The sequence below is a fragment of the Theropithecus gelada genome, chromosome 17 (assembly GCF_003255815.1).
Source record: "Theropithecus gelada isolate Dixy chromosome 17, Tgel_1.0, whole genome shotgun sequence".
Taxonomy (NCBI): Eukaryota; Metazoa; Chordata; class Mammalia; order Primates; family Cercopithecidae; genus Theropithecus; species Theropithecus gelada.
This window is the reverse complement of record NC_037685.1, coordinates 80128052-80155437: the sequence shown is the minus strand read 5'-3', so window position 1 is coordinate 80155437 and position 27386 is coordinate 80128052. Positions and strand designations below refer to the sequence as shown.

The window sequence follows — 27386 nt, the reverse complement described above, 5'->3', positions numbered from 1 at the left end:
TTTTCTCAAATGTAAGAAGTCATTTTTTAATGAAATAATTCCATCAAAGAAGGGATAGTGTCTACTTTTGCTTCCCCCATTATGTCTTTATATAACTGATAAATTTCCATACAATTTCAAACATATCTGTTGAATGAAATGGCAAATGAATAAGGGGAGCTTTCTATAGGTGCCTATGGTAAATCACTGTATAAACTCCAGACAGGGGAGATCACTTAGAATCAGAGAATAGGACCTCCTCTGCCATGCCTTACAAGGGAAATAAAAAGAATGAAATTCCACAGATTTTCAGGGGAGTGTGCTAGTAATTAACCCATTTATGCCAGAGGTTGCAATTTTTTTTTTTTTTTTTTTGGTGAAAAATCAGACCTTGGCAATAACCTGGATCAGTTGGATATAAATAACTACCACAAGCTTAGTGTTCCAATAATGGAACACTAGGCATAAATGGGTTAAGAAGATATATACTAGAACTGTTCACCCCTGGCATCCAAGGTCTGCTCCACCACTTCACACTCCGGATGTGATCTGAGACCAACTACCACAGGCATACTAGTAGTTAACATGTATGACAGTTATGAGGATGAAATGAACTAATGCTTGTTAAAGTACTTAGTGCAGTGCTCAGCATGCAGTCACTGCTCAATCTGTAGGAGCTATCATTTCCAATAATGAGCAACCTCCGCCCCGCCACTCGTTCTGTAATTGGGAAAAAGGCTCATAGGGTTAAATGACTTGTCAGTTGAGTTTCTCCAGCTAGTTGGTGGGCTACAAGTCAGATGAACCAACGTGTGGGGGCTTTCAAGTACTTTTAGCTGCCTCAATTGTACCTGTTATAAATCTAATTTTTTTAAATATGGCTTTGCTCTCAAAGTAAAGTAAGATCTCTGTCTCATTTTTCTATCTCCAGAATCCAGCATATAGCAGGTACTTAATAAAAGGCCATTAAATTAGTGAATTATTGGCAATAAATAAAAATGTGGATGCTGATAACAATATATAAAGGAACTTATTGAAAGAAGCTTTTAAGAGAAATCTGAAAGAAAATGGTGACTATGCATTAGATCTAAGGATGCATAATGTTTCAGGGAGTAGAATGTAGAAATGATCCATGTTTGGGAGATGGTACAGGTTGGGTATTCCTTATATGAAATGCTTGGAACCAGAAGCATTTCAATTTTTTTTGATTTGGAATAGTTGCATATTTCCTAGTTGAGCATTCCAAACCTAAAAATCTGAAATTGGAAATGCTCCAGTGAGCATTTCCTTTGAGTGTCATGTCGATCCTCAAAAAGTTTCAGATTTTGGGTGGAACATTTTGAATTTTGGACTTTATTTGGGATGCTTCAACCTATAAAAGGATTCACTTAAAACAGAATGTTGTATGAGAAAGTAGTGTAAAATTGTATACATACACTGAAGTAAATTTAGTAAAAATTAAAAATATGTATTTGTCTTATGGATATAATGGATGATTTTTGTCTTTATATTTTCCATGTGTCTTCATATACCATTCCATGAACCTGGCAGTATTAGGTTAAGAAAGAAAAACCTCAACAAATGGCATGAGGGTGATAAATGAAGAGATCTGGTACAGACAGGAAGAATACATTAATTACACTAGTTGGAAATTTAGGTTAATTTAAAAGGGACCACTGTAGGTGTGTGACATTAAAACAGTGTTTATGGAATCCTAATCATGAGGCTGTGTGAAGGACTGAAGGGAGCTGAGTAGGACAGGGATTCTTGATCTATATGTAAAAGTGATGAGGCCCTGATGTAGTTTTATGGATTTAGAAACAACTTCTGATTAAGAGTTGATAGGAAAAAAAAAATCATCTAAGAATTTATAGCTTGGAGACCAAGATGATATTGGTGTCCATGACACTGATGAAGTAAAGATGTTGGAGAGGAGATATTGGGAGGGAAGATGATGGGATCAAGTATTCAATTTTGTATTTCAGATGTGGGAAGACATCTAAGCAGGAAGAGACATAGTTGGCTGTAGATACAGGACCGAAGAAAACAGATTAACTTGCTCAAGCTAATTTCAGATGGTTTATACACCCAAGAAAAGTCATTCAAACAAGCCTCAAGCTTATCCATAAACTACTCAAATGTGGAGTCCCTATTTCCTTTAAACGTGTAATATAATTATATTTTCTTTAATATTAATTTTGCTTCCTCCTTAGAAGGAAACCTACTTATCTGTAAATTACATTTCAAATCTAATTATCATGTCAATTTGCAGATGGTTTAATAAAGAAAAACAATTGCATGCCAGATTTAATCTGACTCTTTGGATCTTTTGTAATTTCAGTTAAGATATTACACAGAGTAGTTACAACAGCACAATACTGGAATAAAACAAATGAATAATCATTTTTTTTTTAGTGGAAGAGGAAAATATAAGACACAATGAAAATAACCCAGCTTAAAAGCCCTCAAAATTAAGAAGGTTACAGCAAAAAGGGAAAATCAGATGAAATGTATAGCTATTTAATTAGTCTTTGGAGTGGTATAAAAGCTCATTCTTTATAAAAGTTGTAACAAACATTGGCAACTCTCCACTCTATCTGACTGCTATTCTTGCTTTACCAGAAAGCTATCTTTGAAACCTCTTGGCTAGGAAGGTGACACTTCCTCTAGGATTCCATTATAACTTCATGCCTAATGTCATATTTATGGCACTGCATTATGACTATTATTAATACTATTATTGTAAAAGCCTCCTTATTAGTCTTTCTAGTTCTGCCCTTGTCCTACTGTAGTTTTGACACTATAGTCAAAACAACCTTGTGTCTGATCACATGAATACCCTTGTCAAAATCCTCCAGTGTCTTCTCATTTCACGTGGAGTAAAAGCCACAGTATGGCCTATTACGCCCTACATCACTCCATACCACCTATAGGCCCCTTAGGATTAACTATCCGACCTTATCCACTCTTCCCTTTGCTCTCTCTATCCCAGTCATCCTGACTCCTTTATGTTCATCAGATTTAACAGGCATGTTCCTGCCTCAGCACATCTTCTTGGAACACTCTTTTTCCCCATAGTCATCTCCTTTGGGCCATGCTGAAATGTCAGCTGAGTGCCCCAAATGAAATAAGACTCAGTGCCCTCCCCCTCCACTACTCCCTATTTCTTTTATCCAATATTGTTTTTTCTCCATTGCACTTATATCTGACAATATACTGGCATGTTCATTTGCTTATAGTGTCTTCTTTTCCACCAGAATGTAAGTAAGCTCCATGGAGGCAAGGGACTTTTTGTTCAGTGCTGTATCCTGAGTGCCTGGCACAGAGTTCAATGAATACTTATCAGATAAATAAATAATCTGTTCAAGTGTAGTTCATACTGAAAAGATTTGGAATCTTGAGATCTCTGGAATATAATATATACTGAATACATGTTTATGAATTAGAAAGGTAAAGGTGGCCAAATCTTACATTGAAAATACATAAAAATTAAAAAAAGGTAAACATATGCATCCACAAATTAATATCTTGGTACATACCTGTTTGAATTCTGAATCTTTTCCTAACATAACTTGAAGACTGTAAATAACTGGATCACCTTTCATTGGTTGTAAACACTCCCATGTAATTTCACAAATGTGATCATTTACTTTCTCTATTTTGGGTGCTGTAGGAAACAAATATAAATAAAATCTGTTCCACTTGATTTTTAATTTGGTACATCATGCAGACACTTGTTTTAATAAAAATCAACAAATATTTAAAATCCACTTATAAACTTGAAATAAGTATCAGTGAATTTTTGAAATTTGCATCCAAAGAGGTTAAAATCAGCACTCTTGTATTCTAAGATATGGGATCTCACTCTGTCACCCAGAGAGGAGACAGTGGTGCAATCATAGCTCACTGCAGCCTCAGCCTCCTGTGCAGCTACATATACAGGCACATGCTACCATCCCCAGCTAATTCAAAATTTCTTTTGTAGAGAGGCAGGTCTCACTATGCTGCCCAGGCTGGTCTCAATACTCCTGGCCTTAAGTGAGCCTCCCCCTGCAGTCTCCCAAAGCACTGGGCTTACAGGTGTGAGCCACTGTGCTCTGCTTATAGTCAGCACTCTTCTTAAAGCTAAGAGACACTGAACTTGATGAGCAAACAGAAAAAGGACTCAGTGAAACTCTCAATATTATTAGAAAGACTATTCAAGAAGAGTTCTGCTTCTTCTGTTTAAGTACATGATCAGGATATGGTTCTAGAAGTCTCTGTGATTAGTCTTCAGAGCAATTAACTATAAGACTTTTCAGCTAAAAATAGAGTGCAGCCCTTGCCAGAGTCACTTTAAAATAAGAACCCCTCTAAAAGATAAATGTATATACAAATGTGTGTAAATATGTGTACATGTGTGTGTAAAATTGACTGAAAAACCCACATTAATGAAGAATTTGTTTTGCTTAACAGATGACCAGGCTTTCCTTCTGAAATCTAAATGAATGTAATATCAACAAGTCAAAATGTTTAAACAATCAGAGTTTATAATTTTTTCTCTTTAAGCCAATGGCCTACCTATTCCATTTAGTATTTTTATGTTACATTATTAAAAACATCAGTGACAAAAGCCAGTACTTGTCTAAATATGAACGTGCCAGATAAAACAGCTTTTATTATTGAGTGGAACCCTCAGTAGAGTTGGGCTTGCCTATATGATTTTGTATAACTGGTGGACATACACTGGATGCTAAATTTTAATATTAGTAAACAAAGCATTTAGGAAAATACATTAAAAAGTAATTATTGGCCCGGCACGGTGGCTCACGCCTGTAATCCCAGCACTTTGGGAGGCTGAGGCAGGCAGATCATGAGGTGAGATTGAGACCATCCTGGCTAAGACGATGAAACCCCATCTCTACTAAAAATACAAAAAATTAGCCGGGCATGGTGGCTCACGCCTGTAGTCGCAGCTACTCGGGAGGCTGAGGCAGGCGAATGGCGTGAACCTGGGAGGCGGAGGTTGCAGTGAGTCAAGATCGTGCCACTGCACTCCAGCCTGGGCGACAGAGTGAGACTCCATCTCAAAAAAAAAAAAAAAAAAAGTAATTTATTATAAAAGAAAATAACTTCAGGATGTATAACTTACCTTTCAAGGCAGCTGGGACAGATTTTGGAGTAGTGAAAATATATTCTTGGGAGAGGGGACCTTCCCCAGCTTCATTACAAGCTTGAATACAGAATTTATAGGATGTTGACTCATTAAGTCTTTGTACTTTGTATGTATGACATGGTCCTCTGTATAGGGATACAAACCTAAAATGGAAATAACTATTAGATAAACCTTATACTACCTTATGAAAATGTTTTACAAAATAGTATAAACACACTTATTTAGGAACATTATTTAGGAGTGATAAGTTACGCCAAAAGTTTGATGCCAGGAACTCTTTGTCACTTAAAATAAATCTGTTTTTCATCAGATGAAGAGAAATAGGATATTTGGTAAATTTCCCAATTTGACATGATTTACTGAAAGTCTGTTACTAGATTTCATATCCGACCATAACTGTTTCGTCTCAGGCTTCCAGTTTAGCTTTGTTTCTGAATACTATTTTGTTAATGTACATTTTAAAAGATGCTCAGAGCATCACAATTTTCATTATGAATTATTTCTAACTAAAGTCGTATTAATAAAATTTGTCAAGTATGGCATAGAGAGCTGAGCTATGAGATTAAGTTTCTATTTTAATCTTCCTTGTCTTTATCTGAAAAAAAGAGAATTCTCAATTCCCAGGCAGATTTTTAGTTGCCTTGGTGATGTTTTTCTAGAGATTTACAAAAGCAGTATGACAATATATAATTTCCAATACATCATCCACTTGAACTGTTCAATGAAGTTGAATATCATATATATTTCTCCTAATATGTTACTATAAGTTGAATGCATCCCAATATTTTTGATTGGATGTTTCTAAAACTCTGGGAAATTAGAGAATGAATAATGAATGCTTATTCAATGCTAACAGTCTGAAAATTGTAGTCAAGTTAAAAATAAAGAAATATTTAATGACAGGAAGAAACAGTACTTCCAATAAGCAGTAATTGGACAAGTCTTGCCTTTTCAATCTCTAAATTTTTTTTTAATGACAGGAAAAAAATAGTGGTAATACCACTGTTTAAAAAAGCTGAACAATTACAAAATCTGGATGAGGGAACAGCTAAAGTATCATTATGATACCATCCTCACAGCAAGTATATGTAGTTGTGAAAATCAAAGCAAATGAAAGTCATCAAAGATATGAAATTGATTTATTAAATGTGTGCATTAAAATTAACAGTATCATAAAAGGTTTTATTTATTTTCCACAACCAAAGGCCATGAGCCATATTCATACCCCATAACAAGTCTCTAGATGCAGCTGAATATTAAGTTGGAAGTTCTATAATAGAATAGAATTTATATTTAATAGAATCTTTATTCTATTATATTTCAACCAAACACTAATTAGACCTGTTTCCAGTAAGCCTTCTTGCACTACCCCAAATGTATGCTAGAAAGGGGAGGAAAAAAATTTAAACAGTTAATTTGCCCAGTAATAATAACATATATTAAAGATAAATGGCTATACCAAAAACTTCTATAAGGCAAATAATCTCTTTGTAGTGATAAGGCTACAAAGATTACATAAAATTCTGCCAAGAACAAAGGCTAACATTCATCGATACATAGATTTTAGGAAATGATCAATAGTGTTTGTTCTGTGTAATGTTCTTACTGGTGATATACTAGTATACAAAATTATTCCATATTATTTTAAATGTGTAAGTATTTCTGATAGAGAGTACTTATGTACAAGCATCATGAACATTCCATTGTTGAATATCTGGCTAAGATACAAACAACACAAAAAAGTAAATCTTTTTTTTTTTTTGAGACGCAGTCTCACTCTGTTGCCCAGGCTCTGGAGTGCAATGGCACAATCTCGGCTCACTGCAAGTTCCGCCTCCCGGGTTCACGCCATTCTCCTGCCTCAGCCTCCCGAGTAGCTGGGACAACAGGCGCCCACCACCATGCCCGGCTAATTGTTTTATATTTTTAGTAGAGATGGGGTTTCACTGTGTTAGCCAGGATGGTCTCGATCTCCTGACCTTGTGATTCACCCGCATTGGCCTCCCAAAGTGCTGGGATTATAGGTGTGAGCCACTGTGCCCGGCCAAAAAAGTTAATCTTGGGAAAAACTGTTACTAGTATTCTGAGTCCATCAGATATGGAAATTGTTTCTAATATATTCAGTGAAAAGCAGAAAAGCAAAATTCAAAATTCTTAAAATATTAAAGGATTAACAGCTGTGGGAGGATGTGGCATTGCTTATATGGAATATAATGTGAATAAATAGCCCTAGTTGGCATTAGAATGACTGTTACAAATATTCAGAGTTAACACTGTAATTCAAACACATGATTTAGTGCGGCAGTATATGGCACATTATATAGGAAATAGTACAACAGGTACATGAAGATGTAAAAGAGGCACAGAAAGAATCTGAATGAGACAGAGATTAGCAAAGGGACTAGATAATCACAGAATCTAACTGAGATCACACAGTGAAAAACTGAACTGTACTCATTTAGTGTGCAGGCCCTGTTGTCAGGGGTGTGGAAAAGATTGAAACATAATCTCTGCCCTCAAGGATCTCAGAGGCCAGAAACAATCATAACAATTTACTATAAAATTGTTTCGGGGCCAGGTGTGGTGGCTCACGTGTGTAATCCCAGCACTTTGGGAGGTCGAAGCAGGTGGATCATGAGGCCAGGAGATGGAGACCATCCTGGCCAACATGATGAAACTCTGTCTCTACTAAAAATACAAAAACTTAGCTGGGCGTGGTTGGTGCGCACCTGTAGTCCCAGCTACTTGGGAGGCTGAGGCAGGAGAATTGTTTGAACCTGGGAGGTGGAGACTGCAGTGAGCCCAGATTGCGCCATTGCACTCCAGCCTGACAACAGAGTGAGACTCCGTCTCAAAAAAAAAAAAAAAAAATTGTTTTGGTCAGGCATGGTGGCTCACTACTGTAATCTCAGCACTTTGCGAGGCTGAGGCGGGAGGACCACTTGAGCCCAGGAGTTCAAGACCAGCGTGAGCAACATGATGAAACCCCATCTCTACTAAAAATACAAAAATTAGCTAGGTGTAGTGGCCCACGCCTGTGGTCATAAGTACTTGGGAGGCTGAGGTGGAAAGATGGCTTGAGCCCTGGTGGCAGAGGTTGCAGTGAGCCAAGATAGTGCCACTGCCCTCCAGCCTGGGTGATAGAGCGAGACCTTGTCTTAAAAAAAAAAAAAAAAAAAATTGTGTCCTGCTAGAAATAAACATTGAAGAGTTTATTTTGTATCCAAGATTAGGTGTCTTTTATCATCATGAAAACAGTAAACGGATTAGAGAAAACAACGAAAGAGTAGCCCATTTATTTTTTTTCTCTTGGTATTCCACTCACAAATTATAAACAGGAAATCTACATTGTGTTTTCAAATGTTTTAAAAACAACACACTTTTGTATGACAATCTTGACTTCATTTTTGAAAACTTACTTCATTAAAAAAAATTTTTTTTAGAGACAAGGTCTCACTATCTTGCCCAGGCTGGTCTTGCACTCATGGGATCAAGCAATTTGCCTGCCTCAGCCTCCCAAAGTGCTGACATTACAGGTGTGAGTCAGCACACCTGGCCTACTTCTAACAGTTACAGAAATTTATATACTTAAGACCTAAGAAACTATATAAAGAAGCAATTAAAAAAACCTACCGTCCATTCTTATCCTCCATCTGAAGGTGGTACTGAATAGAATCGGCTGACAATGTCTTTGGAGTTCCTTCTCCCCATTTCAGCTTAAGGTTCTGGTGGCTAAAGGCAACACATTCCAGACGAGGTGGATCAGGAGGGAGAGGCTTAGTTTTTAATTTTATCATATGGCTGAAAGGACCAGCTCCAAGGCTATTCAAGGCTTGAATTCGTATTCTAAGTGCCACATAAGAAAAAAAGTTTGGTTATGATTGTTTTATTTAAAGTGTCTCTCTGGTCTAGGCAAAAATCAACATAATATTTAGAGTATACCTGTATGTTGTATCTGGTTGCAAATTGTTGATAATATAGCTTGTAACCTTTCCCACTGTTAGGGATTGTTTATCTCCAAAGTCTATGCTGTAGGAAAGGATTTCCGAACCATGATCACAAGGCTTTTCCCAGCTTATTGCAAGGCATGTAGAAGGTGAATAATGGGGATTTTCTATCTCATCATCACTTATTTCTTGAAGACAGGTCACAATGCCAGGAACTGATGGTGGAGTCACACAGGCTACTACTTCACTGAAAGGGCCTGCACCCACAACACTGAGAGCCTACAAATTAACAGAGCCTCCGAGTTAACAAAGTCATAACCATGAAAATGCCAATGAAATATAAAACTCTGGATAGAGTTAAGTGATAAAGTACTGATCATCTTTACCTGGACCCTGCAATAATAGGTAGTTGCTGGTGAAAGTCCTTTTATTTCATAATTGAGACCAGGCCCACAGTAACATATCTGCATACTTCCTTCAACTCCTCCCCACTCCAATCGATATTCAGTGACATCTGTTCCATTACTCAAAGGAACCTTTAAATTAAGAAAAGGATAAAGGTCTTAGTCTTGATGTTGATTAAATAGCTTTTGACCAAAAATGTTCTTTACCTGACCACATGTGAAACTAGATTGCTTCTGAATTTCTTTAAAACTTTTAAGCACAATCAAAACCGTTCAATTTTACATTTTTTATTCATTAAGATTATCTGAATTTAAGATTGGTCAAATATATACCTGTTTTGAATTAGAAGTAGAAATATGACTAAGTCACTTTAGAAAGTGTTTTAAGGTACATATACTTCAAATAATTCTATTAATATGAAATGTTAAAACCATACAGACATTTTGTTAAATTTCAAAGGGAACTGAAAATATAATAATTATCATCACTGATTATTACTATCCACAATAAGTACACTGGAGATGTGTACTGGATAAATATAAAAGAAACAGAATTTACTAATTCCTATGTATGTCTGTTCTGAACAGTAAACTTACCAGTGGCTGAAATATCTCAGTACTGAGACAAAGCCTTTCATAAAAATACAAAGCACATAATGAACAGGAATCTAAATATCTGTAATGCAAATATACCTCACTCAAATTCTTCAAAGAGGAAAAAGAAGTCACTGTTTCTCATGTGAATTAAACTAGGACTTGCTCTGTATAATACAGGAGGTAAAAATGAACAGTATCTTTATTCTTTTATATAAACTATTCTAATCACTTAAGAAAGTAGATATAAGTCAATGGAAATTACAATACCTCCCAATTCACTTGTGCACAAGTTGCAGATTTGCATGTCACTTGAGGGGGCTTGCACTGATCTGGTGGCCCAGGGGCTGTAGTAATATCACATTTTTCTGAAAATGGTCCAAACTAGAAAAACAAATGTAACTAGTGTTTTTATTTTTCACCCTTAAACACCCACTGATTGCACAGAACTGCATATTTAAAGATTCATTAATAAAGTCTTTTCCCTGTGTTTCAAGATTAATTTGGTCATAATTCTGTAAGTAGTCACATAAACTAAAAAGACTTAAAAATCATGAGAGTAAAGGTGTGAGAAATTTTAAAGTTTCATTTACTTATACTTTCTTCTGCCCCTTATTTCTTCAGGAACTGGTTTTTGTAAGAAGGGCAGGACATTAGGGAATTAGGTGGGTGGAATAATTCAGAAGAAATATAAGGAGTGAAGAAATTGATACTAACTAAAGGTATGGGAGATGATAGGTGTAAATTATGATTTTAAAATTTTTAATACTTCACGAATCTTTCTTAGGCATTATATTCCATATCAAATTTTACCAACATACTGTTCCATACATTTATATTTATTTTGTACCATAATTTGATTTTTCTGTTCCATGCTAAAAAGCTCACTTTCTCATAATTACTTTTAACATACATTACCTGGAATATAAAACATTTTATTCAGTATTGGCAAATTCCTTCCCTGACACATAGGAGAACAATTACAGAAATTTATAGTCATCAATTTTTTAAAGCTCATTAGCAAAAGAAAAGCCCCAATACACTGGTATTTTCACTTAACAGTGGCGCATCATTATAATGATCAGAAGTAAACCTACCTGTTACTGCACTGTATCAGGCAGTTTTGCCAAATGGCCATCTTTAAGAGCTAGGTCAACTTCTTTTTTTTTTTTTTTGAGACAAGGTCTGGCTCTGTCACCCAGACTGCAGGAGTGCAGTGGTGCAAACATGGCTCCCTGCACCCTCGACTTCCTGGGCTCAAGCCATCCTTCCACCTCAGCCTCCCAAGTAGCTGGGACTACAGGTGTGCACCACCATGCTGGGCTATTTTCTATTTTTTACAGAGACAGGGTTTCACCATGTTGCCCAGGCTGGTCTCAGACTCCTGGGCACAAGTGGTCCTCCTGTCTCAGAGGGAGGGCTGTTTGAGCCAAAGTGCTGGGATTACAGGCATGAGCCACTGGGCCCAGCCAGCTACAAAAACCTAAGAAACTCAACTTCTCAGAAAATTCTATGAAAACATTCAGTTGTTAACAAAGATTTAATATGAAAATTATTCCAAGTTATTTAAATTATATTTAATTTAGGAAAAAAACATGCATTAATCACCTATAAAAATGTTAATAAATAGCAGTAGACTTACCAAAGGGTAGGGATTTTAACATATCAAGTTTCATGAATATTGGTAATAAACCTTAAGAAGGTGAAACCAACTATTCAATGTAACCATTAGGCCCTAAAAACAACAGTATAATACTTTAAAAATAAAAATTTAAAAAGTTTTTCCAAAAGAAAATAGTTTACTCCTTGACCATACTTATTCAGAGTATCAGTGACTTCAGTTAATGTTAAGTCCTTCATTTTTCCTCCAAATCTGATTGCACAGGGAATATACACCATATTGTATCATCATAATGTCATTAAATATCTCAGGCTTATCTCAGGTTAATCTTGTGAATGTAACTGTTTTATAACAAAGTAAAAAATTAAGGCTACTATATGTGGCAAACAGAAACAAATGTAAATGTTTCCTTTTGTTTACAGTACTGATTTTAGCTAGACTTTATTTTTTTATTTTTATTTTTTTTGAGACGGAGTCTCCCGCTGTCGCCCAGGCTGGAGTGCAGTGGCGCGATCTCGGCTCACTGCAAGCTCCGCCTCCTGGGTTCACGCCATTCTCCTGCCTCAGCCTCCTGAGTAGCTGGGACTACAGGCGCCCACCACCGCACCCGGCTAATTTTTTGTATTTTTAGTAGAGACGGGGTTTCACTGTGGTCTCGATCTCCTGACCTTGTGATCCGCCCGCCTCGGCCTCCCAAAGTGCTGGGATTACAGGCGTGAGCCACCGCGCCCGGCCTAGACTTTAAATGAAGGTCATCAACTGCCTTGAAATAACCTCAACCTCTGGCTATAAATCCACAGTATAAATATGATGAATAAAGTTAAACTATATACTAATCAATTATAACAACTAATACGGCTCTTGAAAACCAATCTTATGAGAAAAGTATTATTGGATATGGTGAGAAAATACAGACAAATCTGCACAATCTAACATCTATAAAGGGCAAAATCAAAACTCAAACTTCCTTATAGAAACCATTTCATCTGTGTAATTATAAATGTTAAGGAATCTTGCATTTTAGAAACAGAAGATGGACTCACTTTAATTATATCAACTTTAAAATTTATATTAATAAGTTTAAAAAATCTTTCAATAAAACTTTATATAGTTTAAAGCTATACACCAATCTATAAATCTCAGAAAATGAAAAAAAAAAAAAAAAGAAACCTTTTATACTATCACACGTATAAAACAGGAAGTAGACTGTGATTTTGTTTAAGGCAATGCTGGGCTATTTCACAAATCACCACTTCAAATATTTGCACTGCTCAACACTACTGGTTTCTATCATATTCGCAATTAAAAAAAATTCAAATGTTTAAAGTCTTCAGTAAGCTCCTTATTCACATTTCCATTATATTTCATGGACTCATAGTAACTATATCCTATTAGAAGCAATGAAAAAAAACAAAAAACAAAACCTGTAGCTATAGAAAACTGCTAGAGAATATGCTTTAATCTCACATGAATACCACCCAAAAATCCTAGATGGCAAATTTACAAAGCAGAGCAAAATGGTGACACAATGTGCCTGCTTTGTGGAAAGTAATCTTGAGATCATCTTGAAAATAAATATTTCATGTAAAAATCAATGAACTATGGCAGATAATTTTATTAGTAGTTCAAAAATTCTTAATTTAAAACAATAAATTTGAAAACCCATCAATTTTAAAATTCCAGGTATGTTATTATTATTTTTTGAGAAAAGCCTGTTGCCAGGCTGAAGTTCAGTGGCACAATCTCAGCTCACTGCAACCTCCGCCTCCTAGGTTCAAGCGATTCTTGTGCCTCAGCCTCCTGAGTAGCTGGGACTACAGGTGTGGGCACCACCAATCCCAGCTAATTTTTGTATATTTAGTAGAGACGGGGTTTCCCCATGTAGGCCAGGCTGGTCCTGAACTCCTGGCCTGAAGTGATCTGCCAGCCTCGGCCTCCCAAAGTATTGGGATTATAGGCATGAGCTACCGTGCCCAGCCAAAATTCCAAATATAAACGTGTAACTGAAAAGTTTTTTTTTTGTTTGTTATTTATTTGAGACGGAGTCTCACTCTGTTGCCCAGGCTGGATGCAGTCGCATGATCTCAGCTGACTGTAACCTCTGCCTCCCAGGTTCAAGTGATTTTCCTGCCTCAGCCTCCAGAGCAGCTGGGATTACAGGCATGTGCTACTACCCCCAGCTAAGTTTTGCACTTTTTAATAGAGAAGGGGTTTCACCATATTGGTCAGGCTGGTCTCGAACTCCTGACCTCAAGTGACCCACTCGCCTTGGCCTCCCAAAGTGCTGGGATTACAGGCATTTACCACTGTGCCTGGCCAATATGTCATTTAATAGTATAGACTTACAGACTGCTAGTGGCAGTAAATGATTTACAATAATAAGTATATACAAAAGGTCAGGTGCAGAGGCTCATGCCTGTAATCCCACCACTTTGGGAGGCGAAGGTGGGGGAATCACTTGAGCCCAAGAGTTTGAGACCAACCTGAGAAACATAAGGGGACCCCCATCTCTACAAAAAAGTAAAAAATAAGCCTGGTGTGGTAGTGTGCACCTATAGTCCCTGCTACTCAGGAGGCTTGAGACAGGAGGATCGCTTAAGCCTGGGAGGTTGAGGTTGAGGTTGCAGTGAGCCATGATCATACCATTGCATTCCAGCCTGGGTGACAGAGACCCTGTCTCAAAAAAAAAAGTCTGTCTACCTGTCTATACACACACATACCTACAAAGGTATCTACAAATAAAGAGTACTGTTACACATGTGATAAGGCAACCTAATAAAACATATCAGCCACACAAATAATTCAGTTTAGTTCATGGGGAGCACGGAAAGGGCCACTAAATGATAGAAATTTGAGGTTTAGCACAACTATTTATAAGAACTGAAGTAATGATTCTGGTTCAAGTCCCATAGGGATTTAAAAAAGTTTTTCATGACAAATGTCATTTTTTTGGCCTCCTTTTTTGAGCAAGGTTAATTCATGTCAACAACAACAAAATAATGATGCAAAGCGTCACCATTCTAGCATGCTGAATGGCTTTTATTTAAAATAAAACTGTAAATAGTGTTATTTATAGTACATTATTTATCAGTACTGCTCTCTGGTAGGCATAAATTTTATCTTAAAATCTGGAATAGCTTTAGAAACGTCTAAAATGTATATTCTTTGGGAATATGGAAAGTAAATATTTACTTAAGGTGATTTTGACAAATTATCACGAACCTGAAAATATAAATTAAGACGTAAGTATTAAAGATGTGATCTTAGCGTACTGCAACCTTGTGAGGCTGACAAGATGGCTTCTTACAGAAAGGAATGACTTGTGTAAGAGCTGCCTAAGTATATAAACTTGATATATAAGAAATTTAGGCCAGGCATAGGCTCATGCCTGTAATCCCACAACTTTGGGAGGCCGAGGTGGGTGGATCTCTTGAGCCCAGGAGTTTGAGACCAACCTGGGTAACATGACAAAACCCCCTCTCTACTAAAAATATGAAAAAATTATCCAGGTGTGGTGGTGTGCACCTGTGGTCCCAGCTACTTGGGAGGCTGAGGTGGGAGGGTCACCTGAGCCCAGGAGGCAGAGGTTGCCGAGAGCCAAGATCACACCACTGCACTCCACACTGACCCTGTTTCAAAAAACCAAACAGAAATAAATTTAAAAGTAAGTTTACAGATGTAAATAGAGAACCCTTTTGGACAACAGGATATGAAATATAGTATAGTTCACCAAAATAATGGGTATGGGAGAACTGTCAGTTTAATTCTATAAAATTTTAATTATAGAATAGTTCAAAGAAATCGTTATTTAGTTGATATAGGAAATTACTGCTTTGTCCTTAGGGAACCTGCTTTATTGCAGAGAGATGAGAGGTGTCATAGCTGAGTGGAAAGAGCTTTGGCTCTGGAGTCTGACAAACTCAGGTTTGCAGCTTACCTCTATCACTTATTAGTTTGTATGACTGTGGACAAAATATTTAGCTTTCCTGAACCCCAGTTTCCTTAGTTGTGAAATGGAGATATTACCTACTTTGTCCACTTTTTGGAGTTATATATTAAATACATACAAAACCAGAATAGTTTAAAGCGTAAGTTTTTTTTCACTTGGGCAAAAAATCGTAATTAGTTGCCAACTGAAAGTAAATGCTACTTTAGCCTCAAAAAACTTCAATCAGCCTCAAAAAACTCAAAAACCTCAAAAACTTCAATCAGCCTCAAAAAACTTCAGTACTTATGATTTTACTTCTACTCTTAAATTGATTAAGTAAACTCTATTAACACTGCCTAAAAGGTAAACTCTAGCCCAGTTGAAGTCCAAAGTGTCATAAACTGTAAGTGAGATCTAAAAATACTGAGATTTCATAAAAATTAAGTTGTGGAATATATTGACTTCTCTTGTATTTATCAATGTATGCTTATTAAAAAATTGTAAAATTTGGAGTCATATGTTAAAGCTAAATGGCCAAATAATGGATATGATGATATATGTTAAAATGAAACATAATCACCATTATGATGATAATTCTATCAGTATAGTCTTCTTACCCCCATTTTGTTAGCTGCACGCAGTCTGAAGCTGTATGTCTTTCCAGGAAGAAGGCTGCTCACTGTACATTCTACTTCAGAACCTTGGTAAACTTCTCTAGGTTCATCTTTTTCTATAGGAGACATTTCCACACTGTAACAGGAAATGGGTGATCCACCATCAACCAGAGGGGGTCCTAAAGGTGGAAAGATTGATGCAATTTAACAAGATGAATACTTTCTGTTCTAACTTAATAATAATTTATTACCAAAATGGAAATTACCCCATCGTAACTGTATTTCTTTTGCTTTGGGTCTACCCTGTAATCTGGGAGGGAGGCATGGGCCAGGAGGCACAGCTGGAGTCTGCACAAGTAAAGATTCAGAGACCTGCCAAAACAAAAGCAAAAAGAAAACAAAAATGCCCCAAAACCAAATAATCAGATTGCTTTTGGTAAGGAAAAATAACATAAACATAAATATTGCACTGATAATTTGAAATTGTACTTGATTGTCAATGAAAAAGGAATAAAGTTCTGAAAAAAAATCAAAACCCAATTAAATAAAAATTCAAAATTTTCATAGACAAAGACATGTACTGTGCAAGTACTATATACAAAGCAAGTTACTGAAAACGAACTTCAATGAACCCTTCCTTTCCTTTTCCTTCCATAACTAAAGAAAAAAACAACTTCCAACGCAATTTAATGGGCAATATTTTTTATCTTCTCCAAAGGGATCCATAAATCTCTTCTAAGGAGGGATGTTTTAATATACTGTATAAGCTGACTGATTGATTGATTTTTAGAGGTGGGGTCTTGGTATGTTGCCCAGGCTGGAGTGCAGTGGCTATTCACAGGTATGATTACAGCCTCAAATTCTTGAGCTCAAGCAATCCTCCCACATCCAGAGTAGCTGAGACTATACACATTCATCACTGCACCAGGCTTAACTTATACATTAAAAAATTATCTTTCCTTCATCCTTTCCACCTAAAAATAATTCTGAAATCAGGTAAGCTTTTCCAGGCATTTGACATCTTTCTAGGTATTTGATATTGCTTTTAGTTTCTATGCTATATTTATATTTTTAAAAGCCTTTATTTTCAAAGACACTCTGTTAAAAACAATGCCACACTGGGCCGGGCGCGGTGGCTCACGCCTGTAATCCCAGCACTTTGGGAGGCTGAGGCAGGTGAATCACAGGGTCAGAAGATTGAGACCATCCTGGCTAAAATGGTGAAACCCAGTCTCTACTAAAAATACAAAAAAATAGCCGGGCATGGTGGCGGGCTCCTGTAGTCCCAGCTATTCAGGAGGCTGAGGCAGGAGAATGGCATGAACCCAAGAGGCAGAGCTTGCAGTGAGCCGAGATCGTGCCACTGCACTCCAGCCTGGGCGACAGAGCCAGACTCCGTCTCAAAAACAAACAAAACAACAACAACAAAAAAAACAAAACAATGACACAAACTCAGTGCCATATTCCTTACGTGCAACATATTAAGGTTCGTATTTAACATTCTTTTTAAACACAAAATATTTGGTCATCTTTTTATTAGAAAGCTATCCTACACAAAAATGCTGTAAAATGCTATAGTAGAACAGGATTTTGTGCATGTGTATGTGTGGTTGCTTTTCTTAAATCCAGGGAGATTTTCTTACTGGATAAAATGAAGCAATTGGAGGACAAGCCAGCTGGGCAGGACTCACACTCAGTTTCACATTAGTTTCATTTTCAACAAAATGCCTATATTTCATTTTTAAAAAAGAATACTTTCGTTGCATTAAATTCCATTTTGAAAAAAAACAAAACAAAAACAGCCATTATGAATGATCCAAGAAAGCATTCTTGGTTTAATTCATTAAAAAAAAAAATCACTTGGCCAGGTATGGTGGCTTATGCCTGTAATCCCAGCACTGTGGGAGGCCGAGGCCAGTGGATCACGAGATCAGGAGTTCAAGGCTAGCCTGGCCAACATGGTAAAACCGCGTCTCTACTAAAAATACAACAGTAAGCCAGGCGTGGTGGTGGGCACCTGTAGTCCCAGCTACTCGGGAGGCTGAAGCAGGAGAATTCTTGAACCCAGGAGGCAGAGGCTGCAGTGAGCCCCGATCGTGCCACTGCACTCCAGCCTGGGCGACAGAGACTCCATTTCAAAAAAAAAAAATCACTCTTATTAATAAACATACGTCCCTAGAACATTATGTCTTTATATCAATGGTACACTTTAAGTTCATTTTGATTACTGAGTCTCTAATAAAAAAATAATGGCCAACTTTTTTGAAATAAGTAAATATTAGAAAGTAGATTTAAATAGTAGATACTATTTTATGATGTGTCCTCACACACATAATTTATGGAGCAGTAAATCAGTCTATAATTATTTTATTTCTATTTCTGCTTAGTATTTTCTGCTTAGTATGTGTCCTCACACACATAATTTATGGAGCAGTAAATCAGTCTATAATTATTTTATTTCTATTTCTGCTTAGTATGGTTATTAAGCATCATTCTCAAATTTATCTTTATAAAATTTTCTCCAATGTTTTCATGTATTTGTTTTTCCAAAGCTGAATACCAACCAGACAACAGACATACACTGAATACTTACTGTGAGCTAAGTACGACATTAGAATATTTTGGTCACTATTAAATTAACCAAACAGGTTATAGAAGTTACTTTGCTCCATTTGTGGGTATGTTTCAATATTTGAAGTGGCACCTGGTGATCCTACCCCATTTAGCCAAACCTAACAACACCACAAAAGAATCTACATGTAAGTATTACCGCACTCTGTCCTCCATCACTGATGCAGTAAACTCGTAAACGATAGAAACAGCCTGGATTCAGTCGATCACAAAGATGTTCCCTGGTAGCGCCACTGTATATCATTTCCCATTTGTTTCCTGTAAGGTGAGGAATTGTGTTCAATCAGATACTAGGTAATGTTTAACGTTTTGGTATCATGGACACATCAGGTATCCTAGCTTCACAAAGTAAGTATTTATGTAATTTGTCAGAAACAATTTAGGCTTGTTTCGGTTTCCTGGAAATGATCTAATTTTCTTTATGTGTGCAACTTCCTAGACAAGTCTGCATGGCTTCATGGAAGTGAAATATCTCTGTAATTCTGTACAGACTTTGGCCTAGATTGATAATTTACTTTTAATTAAGCATTTTAAATGTGTTTACTGGTCCAGTAATAACGTTATAGCACACAAAGAGTACAAAAAACCAGTATCAGAGGAAGTCTAGTCCTAATTAAAAGACATCCTTTTTTTTTTTTTGGCAGGAAATAGGTCATTTCATAGAAATAAACACTGCTAAATGTGCGATTCAAGAATAAAGTTCACTAGTCATAAAACTTACTACTAAAACTAGTATGATGTGAGTTAAATTTTAGAAGTTAATCCTTCTCTATCTGTATACAAATCTAACTGAATAAATTAACCTTCAGAAGATTCATAGTATCTAAAGACTTGGTCTAGGTGTATAGAGGCTGAGTAATGTAAACAAATGAGAACAAAAAGAACATGTAAATGCAATGATACAGGTGTACAGCACTCTTACATTTGATTCACTGTATTTCTGGAAATCACAATTTAAAGTGGACCGTAACAGGCAAAATCCTAACTGCTAGAAACAAAGAAAAAAAAATCCAGGACAGCCCAAAGTGAAGTAAACATCTTTTTACAGTGCCTTATGAAAAGCAGGAAGAAAGAAAAGATATAACATAAAATGTAAAGCCATAAAGAATAGAAAGAGACTGGCTGGAATAAATCTATCAGTGTTTAATATCCATTCATACCGTTAGAACCTTCTGCCATCTCCACCACATATTTATTGATGGCTGCTCCGCCATTGTCTTTTGGTGGATCTATCCAAAGAAGCAAAGTAGTATTAAGCAAAGTACAAAACAACATAAAAATGATTAAAAAACCTAATAAACAGAATACCAAACTAGGTTTAAAAAAAAAAAATCACCTGCAATGACTTAATACCAGTACCCAATTACTCCATGCTGTTGTCATCTGCTTTCACTTAATTTACCATATTTAAAATAGGGCTCTCTATAACAATTTTTAATGGCTGCATGATATTCCACTTGCTTTATTTATTTTTATTTTATTTTTTTTAGATGGAGTCTCGCTCTGTCACCCAGGCTGCAATGCAATGGTACGATCTTGACTCACTGCAACCTCTGCTTCCTGGGTTCAAGTGATTCTCTTTCCTCAGCCTCCTGAGTAGTTGGGACTACAGGCATGTGCCGCCATGCCCAGCTAATTTTTATATTTTTAGTAGAGACGGGGTTTCACCATGTTGGCCAGGCTGGTCTCAAACTCCTGACCTCAGGTGATCTGCCTGCCTTGGCCTCCAAAAGTGTTGGGATTACAGGTGTGAGCCACCATGCCCAGCCTCCATTTACTTTAGATGTTAAGGTTGTTTGAAATTTTTGAATATTATAAATATCACTGAAGCATTTTTACTGGTCTGAATTTTTCAGGCAAGGGTCAAGTTTATGGGATCTTTGTTTTTCCATTAGGGATGTAGGTAGGTGGTCGATAAATGTTTGTTTTCAATGAATGGTTTTCATTTCTCATGAGAGCCAGATGACCCAGGTGACTTTAGCTGCAAGTTCAGTAATCTTTCATTTCACACAGTGCTACCCCTGCTCATTATCTTACAGTGGATCGCAAGTTGCTCTTTATAATATCTTAACCTACCATGTATGAGTATAAGGTTTTCCACAAAAAATATACCCAATGAATGACTCTCACATTTCTTTTTGGACTGTCTTGAGATAACAAATTTACTCAAATATCTTAAAAATTATCTTCATATTCAAATTATTTTAATCAAACACAAAAGTGATAATGTATAAACATGCACAATATCTTACCCCAAGTTATTTTAAAACTGTGTGAATGTATCTTTCCTTTCACTGAAGGCTTTACAGGTATGCCTGGTTTATCAGGGCAAGTAGTAAATTCTACTACTTCACTTGGATTACTTTTACCTTCTGAGTTGTAAGCAATAACCTGTGATGAGAACACAAAGACATAAAATAATGCATTTGATACCTAATGATACTGGCTTAATGAACAAAGTGATAGGAGACAAACAGCTTCAACCAAATGATAAAATACATTTTTTTAGCTTGGAATGGTTTGTTCTTTGAGAACTGCTTGACTCCAATAGATACTTGGCATGTATGAAGAGTATGAAACTGTACTTCCCTTTTTAGAGTCCGTACTGGGAATACAAGTGTAAAACCTAACATTCTGATACTAAATAAGAATCAAAGGAACAAGCTATAATCTGGTGATTCTTGATGGGCTTTAGGCTTTAGGCTTGCTTTGTTTCTTCTTTTAATATTCTTCGTGGGTTTAGAAAGAGGTCCATACATTCTTTGAATCTCCTTTCTTCAAAAGGTGAAGTTTAATCCCCCTTCCCTTGTGTGCGTGTTATACTTAATCACTCACTCTAACAAACAGAATACAGCAGAAATGACAGTGTGTGTAACTTCCCTATGGAAAAATTCATGTGGTAAGGAACTGAGGATTCCTGGAGACAACCATGTGAGTGAACTTGAAAGCAGACTCCAGTCCCAGGAGAGCCTTGAGATGACTGCAATCCCAGTTGACATCCTGATTACAACCTCATAGAGACCCTGCATTAGAATTACCCAGTTAAGCTGGTTCTCAATTCCTGACCCACAGAAACTATAAGTTTGTTTTCTCAAGCTGCTAAATTTTGGGATAATTTTTTATAAAGCAATAGAGAAATATAATTCCAATCTAGGTATTATTCTATTATAGACATTTAACTATACCTGTATTGTTACATTTTCTCCTCTCCTGAACTTAAAGATCCTCAAGTCCAATACCAAACCATGATTTTTTCTTCTCTAAACCTGCCCCTTTTTCTCTCCCCACAGTAAAAAGCTCTACCCGTCTACCTAGTTGCTCAAGTCAAAAGTGTTAGAGACAAACCGCCCCAAAAAAGCTTTGTGCTACTTTGTACTGCTGACACTCCCCATAAACCTCTCCATGCTGCCCACCCCTCCCCCTTATGCTCTGCAACTCTTCTCTGTGAGGCCCACCTTTCCCTCTGAGCCCCTTTACATTTCTAAGCCCTTATCTAGGTGCCACAGTGAAGACAGCAGACTTCACCTATCAGGCCTTGCTGTGATAAGCCAATCCCAATTACAGGCCATTGGGACTACACAAGGGGAGGTCGTGGGAAGCACAAACTTTATCTACACCCACCTGTAAGTTCCTTCATTTAGCCGCTACCACAAACGTCACAAGGTGATATATGGCAAAGTTAACCAACAAACGACCCCAGGGTCTCTCTCCCCAATATAAATCCCTCATTTTGTAAGCTCAGGGCTTCCTCCTCTGTCTGCAGTGGAGCAGCCGGAGGTTCAATACACTTACTCACCTGACTTTGGGTTTATTCTTTCTCTTGGCTGACCTTACAAAAAGGAGACATCCTTGATTCTTCTCTAAACCGCATCAAATCTCTCACTATATCCCATTAACTTTACCTCCACTTCACTATTCTTTACAATTACAACCACGTTAATGAAAGCCTCCTTTCTCCTATCTTTCCTGAGTGACTGTAATTATACCACTACCTAGTTTCCCAGTGTACATTCCTGCCCTTGACCCCCACCTACTTTCTACACCGCAGCCAGAGGGACTTTATCACTGCTCAGCTCAGAACCCTTTAATCGTTTTCCATCTTACTCAAAATAAAATCTAAATTCCACACCATGCCTACTGAAACTCCACTGCAGGGTCTTTGTGCTAGCAGAAAGTTTTTCTGATTTTGACATGCTACTTCCTTGTTACTCAGATCTGTTTAAATGCCATTTCCAAGAAGACTTCCTTAACTACCCAGTCATTCTCTCTTACCCCATTCTATTTTAATTAACCTGCATTGCACTTAACACAATCTATTTGTTTGCTTATTTATTGTCCATTCCCCTCATCAGAATATCTGTTGTAGTATTAGTGTTTAGAACAGTGCTTAGCAGAGAGTAGATGCTCAACTACTGGTTGAATGAATGCCTCATAGATGGGGACTATGATGCTATATAACACCATACACAAGGATATGAATAAATCTATGACCCCAAATAATTCATAGAGCCCCTCAGAACTCAGTAAAGTTTAGTCCAATTGTTCAATTTTGCTCAGGCTTCCTCAGTCCTCTCACAGTCACATGGATTTTCAGGATGTTTTCTCACTCTACTTCTTTACAAATGAGACTACAAATGGGTTTGAAACACTTCTCAATATTGTGCACAGAATCTACTTAAACCTTTTAACCAGAAGAACAGTCTTCCTAAAAACTATAAAGATTCATTTAATTACGTTTTTAAGGCTCTATATTTCAACATTGTCTCCTTTTACTGTAAAGCACCTTCTAGTCATAAGGGTAATTAAAGGTATAAAGTCAACAAGATAATCTCCCTCCACCCAAATTTTACACATAATCAAAATGTTCATTTAGTGCCTATCACATAAGGAGCACTGTGCTAGGAACCCTGTGTGATCAGATCTTATCTTCGAGGAGTTTAGAATCTTCATGCAGAAGATAAGCAATATGTGTATCAAAAGAATTGGGCAGGAGAAGAAAGATTACTAAGGCCTAAAATGGTTCAGGAAGGCTTTGAAAAGGGAAATGGAACTGTTATGGAGTCTTCCTGGGCAATAGCAATCAAAGGGGAAGCTTGGGTAAGAGAAAAAAACAGAAAGCCCTGCACGTAAGAGCACAAGTGAATAGTAAACAGTGAGCTCTGCTCAGGGAGACATCAGTAGTTAATCTGGTGAGGTAGCTGGTTCAAGTATGGACTGGAAGGTAGTAAATTTTAAAAACTGAATGGAAATATAAAGAACCTTATATCAAACTACGGAAATTGTTTCTTAGAGGGAAAGCTGTTTTTCAGAAAGATTAATCTAGGTATAGAGGAGAACCTGGATTGGAAGGTGAGAAAAGAGCCTGAAAGCAGTTATATACAGAACATGTTTGGAGACTTAGTATTCTTCAAGACAGAAACGGCAGATGATATAAGGCAAAAAGATGGTATATCCAAGCAAGAGAGGGATACACCAAGAAGACCTAAGGACTTAGCTAGGGCACACTTAGGGCAGAAAAGATAGATCATAAAATGACACCAGACAAGATGAGAGGAAGAAAACATGACTACATACTACGTACTGTAACAGATGCTGACATAAGTGAATTTCAAGGATGGAACATAAAAGTAGTTAATGGAGTCAGATACAAGCTGTTTTGGTTTCTCTTTACCTATAAAAAGACCTCAAACAACAAGGAATAAGCTGAAAGTGAAAGTATCTAAAGGTTCTTAGCTCAAGATGCCCAGACCTTGACCTTTAGAAGCCTTGCTACATCCAAAGTGGGGATTGGAAATAAAAAAAGAAAAAAAAAATCCCAGAAGGCTTGCTACTTGAAAAACTTTCACAGGAAATTCAGGAAACAAGGCATCAGTTTTCTAGTGGCCTAGGGTTACAGGACTGGCCACTTGGCTATGAAGCCTTTGATAGTTTAAAAAAAAATTTTAGACACCAGGTCCTAGCCCAGCCTTCAGTGAACCATTCGATGAAATTAGAATTGCTTATAACTCTTAATTTTAAAGAATTTTAAAGAATTTTGATTGCTTTGTTGTGCTTTAAAATTTTATTTTTGGCTGGGCGTGGTGGCTCATGCCTGTAATCCTAGTGCTTTGGGAGGCAGAGGTGGGAGGATTGATTGAGTCCAGGAGTTCAACACCATCCCGGGCAACATACAAGACTATCTACACACACACACACACACACACACACACGCGCACACGCATGCACTCTCTCTCTCTCTCTCTAGCCAGGTGTGGTGGCTCATGCCTGTGGTCTCAGCTTACTCAGGAGGCTAAGGTGGGAGGATCCCTTGAGCTCAGGAGTTTGAGGCTGCAGTGAACTATGATTGTGCCAATGCACTCCAGCCTGGGTGATGGTGTGAGCCCCGTTTCAAAATAAATAAATAAATAAATAAATAAAATTTTATTTTCATTCTTATCATTTACATTTTTTCACTGTTCTAATCTTGTTTTAGTATTTTGATTATCCCAGAATTGTCCTCAGTGTAGAACATTGAGCTCTAGTATTTGGTAAACTTGGTCATATTAGTAGTTCATTTTACGTTAATCATATTCTTATTGTTTCTTCAGAATAATAACATGCTACTTAGTCATTACTTCCTGGATTGTATTTTAAATATTTTTAAAATATTTTAATTTTTTATAGTTTTTCTCAGTTTTCTAAGATCTCTCTTCAGTGTTCTAAGATCTCTCTAAAATATTAAGATTTTATTTTGATACAACTGTTTGAAAGAGTCCGCAATATCTAGCTAGAAAAGGAAGACAGAGACACAACAATAGGATTTAACGATTCAAAATGCCCTTAAGCTGGGATCCCCGCATATGGCAGATTTAAAATAAGTGTCTGAGCTCCTAGAACTTCATACAAGCATCATTTTCTACTTCCTGTTTTTTTTTCCTCCTCTAGATCAGTTGTTTCCAAATTTTGGAAGGATCAGAATTACCTGGAAGTATACCACAACAGATTGCTAGGCCTCTGCCCCCCAAATTTCTGATTTAGTAGATGGAGGTGGAGAGGGGAGGGGCCAGAGAATTTACATTTCTAACAAGTTCTCAGACGATACTGATAAAATGGCCTGCCGACCACTTTGAGAACTACTGCTCTACATCTTAATAAGCCAGAATATAGCCCTCTTCCTTTTATCCAGTGCTGTGTAAAGAGGTGGCTTTCAGAAATATTGTTTTCCCATCTCCAACCTCATTATCTGGGAGAATTTTGTGCAACAGCCTACTGTCTCCTTGGAGATTCTGACTGTATACTTCTCCCTCCCCTGAAATTTGACAGTGACTACCACAGTGAAACACAGTTTAATTAATTAGTTAATATTATTAAGAGATGATGTCTTGCTCTGCTGCCTAGGCTGGAGTGCAGTGACACGATCATAGCTCACTACAGCCTTGAAATCCTGGGCTCAAATGATCCTCCTTTCTCAGCCTCCGAAAGTGTTGGGATTATTACAAGTGTGAGCTACCATGCCTGGCAACTTTTACATAGAAAAAAAAAAAAATTTTTTTTTTTTTTTTTTTTTTGAGACAGAGTCTTGCTATATATCACCCAGTCTGGAGTGCAGTGGCATAATCTTGGCTGACTGCAAACTTTGCCTCCCAGGTTCAAGCAGTTCTTGTGCCTTAGACTCCCAAGTAGTTGGGATTACAGGCGTGAGCCACCATGCCTGGCCTAAATAGAAATTTGATTGGCTTATAGTAGAACGCTAAGGAATCTGACACATATGTGTATTTGTATGCATTTCAGTCCCTATAATACCATGGTGTTACAAGGTAGTAGAATTTTAGGATTTTCATAAACTTAACAAATTACAAAGACAACTTCCTCTTTAGGAGACCTGTTGGAATGCTTCATTAATGAAGCAAAAATACAACCCAATATCATCACAAAACTGGAATGGATGTGCCTATTTCTCAGGTATTTTATAAATCTTGTAAATATGAAAACCATATTTAGAAATTAAATTGACCTAGCATTATTATACGTTTTTAAAATGAAGCTAATAGCAAAAAATAAAGCATAACAATTATTATGTATTAAATAATCAAATTTCCGATTGCTAAAGACTTAAGGTTCTTAAGAAGTAATAAAATTTATCTTTGCTTTTTAATAGTGAACACAATTTACAGTGGCTTTTATCATTTATTTGAAATGGTTTGATTAAATAAGCACTGGCAGGAAAATTTAAATGTTGAATTTATCAACTAATGAGCATCCTGTTATATTCTTGGGAAAACTTCTGTGCAAATACAGTCTGGCTTATATTAACTGGTATATTAACTAATTCAAGCACGGTCGGCCAAGAAATAGCAATGTATATACTGACCAAGACAAAGAGCAAAATTATATTCTAGAATAATACTATACTAGGAAAATAAGAATTTCAGGAGTCTTCACACTAGAACAATCTTCAAAGCTTGCCTCAAGTGAGCAAGAATGACATGTAGTCTCCCCACCCTCCTCCGGGAATAATTTAGTACAAAGGCCAA

The 27386-nt window shown here is 36.9% G+C and overlaps 1 protein-coding gene across 3 annotated transcripts in view; it reads right to left on the bottom strand.

Annotated features, from left to right (window-relative positions):
* Positions 1 to 27386, bottom strand: part of FNDC3A (fibronectin type III domain containing 3A) — a 219985-nt gene that overhangs the window by 3019 nt on the left and 189580 nt on the right. For all 3 annotated transcript variants that reach the window (XM_025364166.1, XM_025364167.1, XM_025364168.1), the window contains 11 exons: positions 21126 to 21264; positions 20034 to 20102; positions 19013 to 19131; positions 16509 to 16614; positions 16246 to 16421; positions 10350 to 10463; positions 9468 to 9617; positions 9077 to 9360; positions 8768 to 8980; positions 5111 to 5277; positions 3519 to 3646 (listed from right to left, as the gene is read on the bottom strand). In XM_025364166.1, coding sequence (XP_025219951.1) covers positions 3519 to 3646; positions 5111 to 5277; positions 8768 to 8980; positions 9077 to 9360; positions 9468 to 9617; positions 10350 to 10463; positions 16246 to 16421; positions 16509 to 16614; positions 19013 to 19131; positions 20034 to 20102; positions 21126 to 21264 — 1665 coding nt within the window. The remainder of the gene's footprint in view (positions 1 to 3518; positions 3647 to 5110; positions 5278 to 8767; positions 8981 to 9076; positions 9361 to 9467; positions 9618 to 10349; positions 10464 to 16245; positions 16422 to 16508; positions 16615 to 19012; positions 19132 to 20033; positions 20103 to 21125; positions 21265 to 27386) is intronic.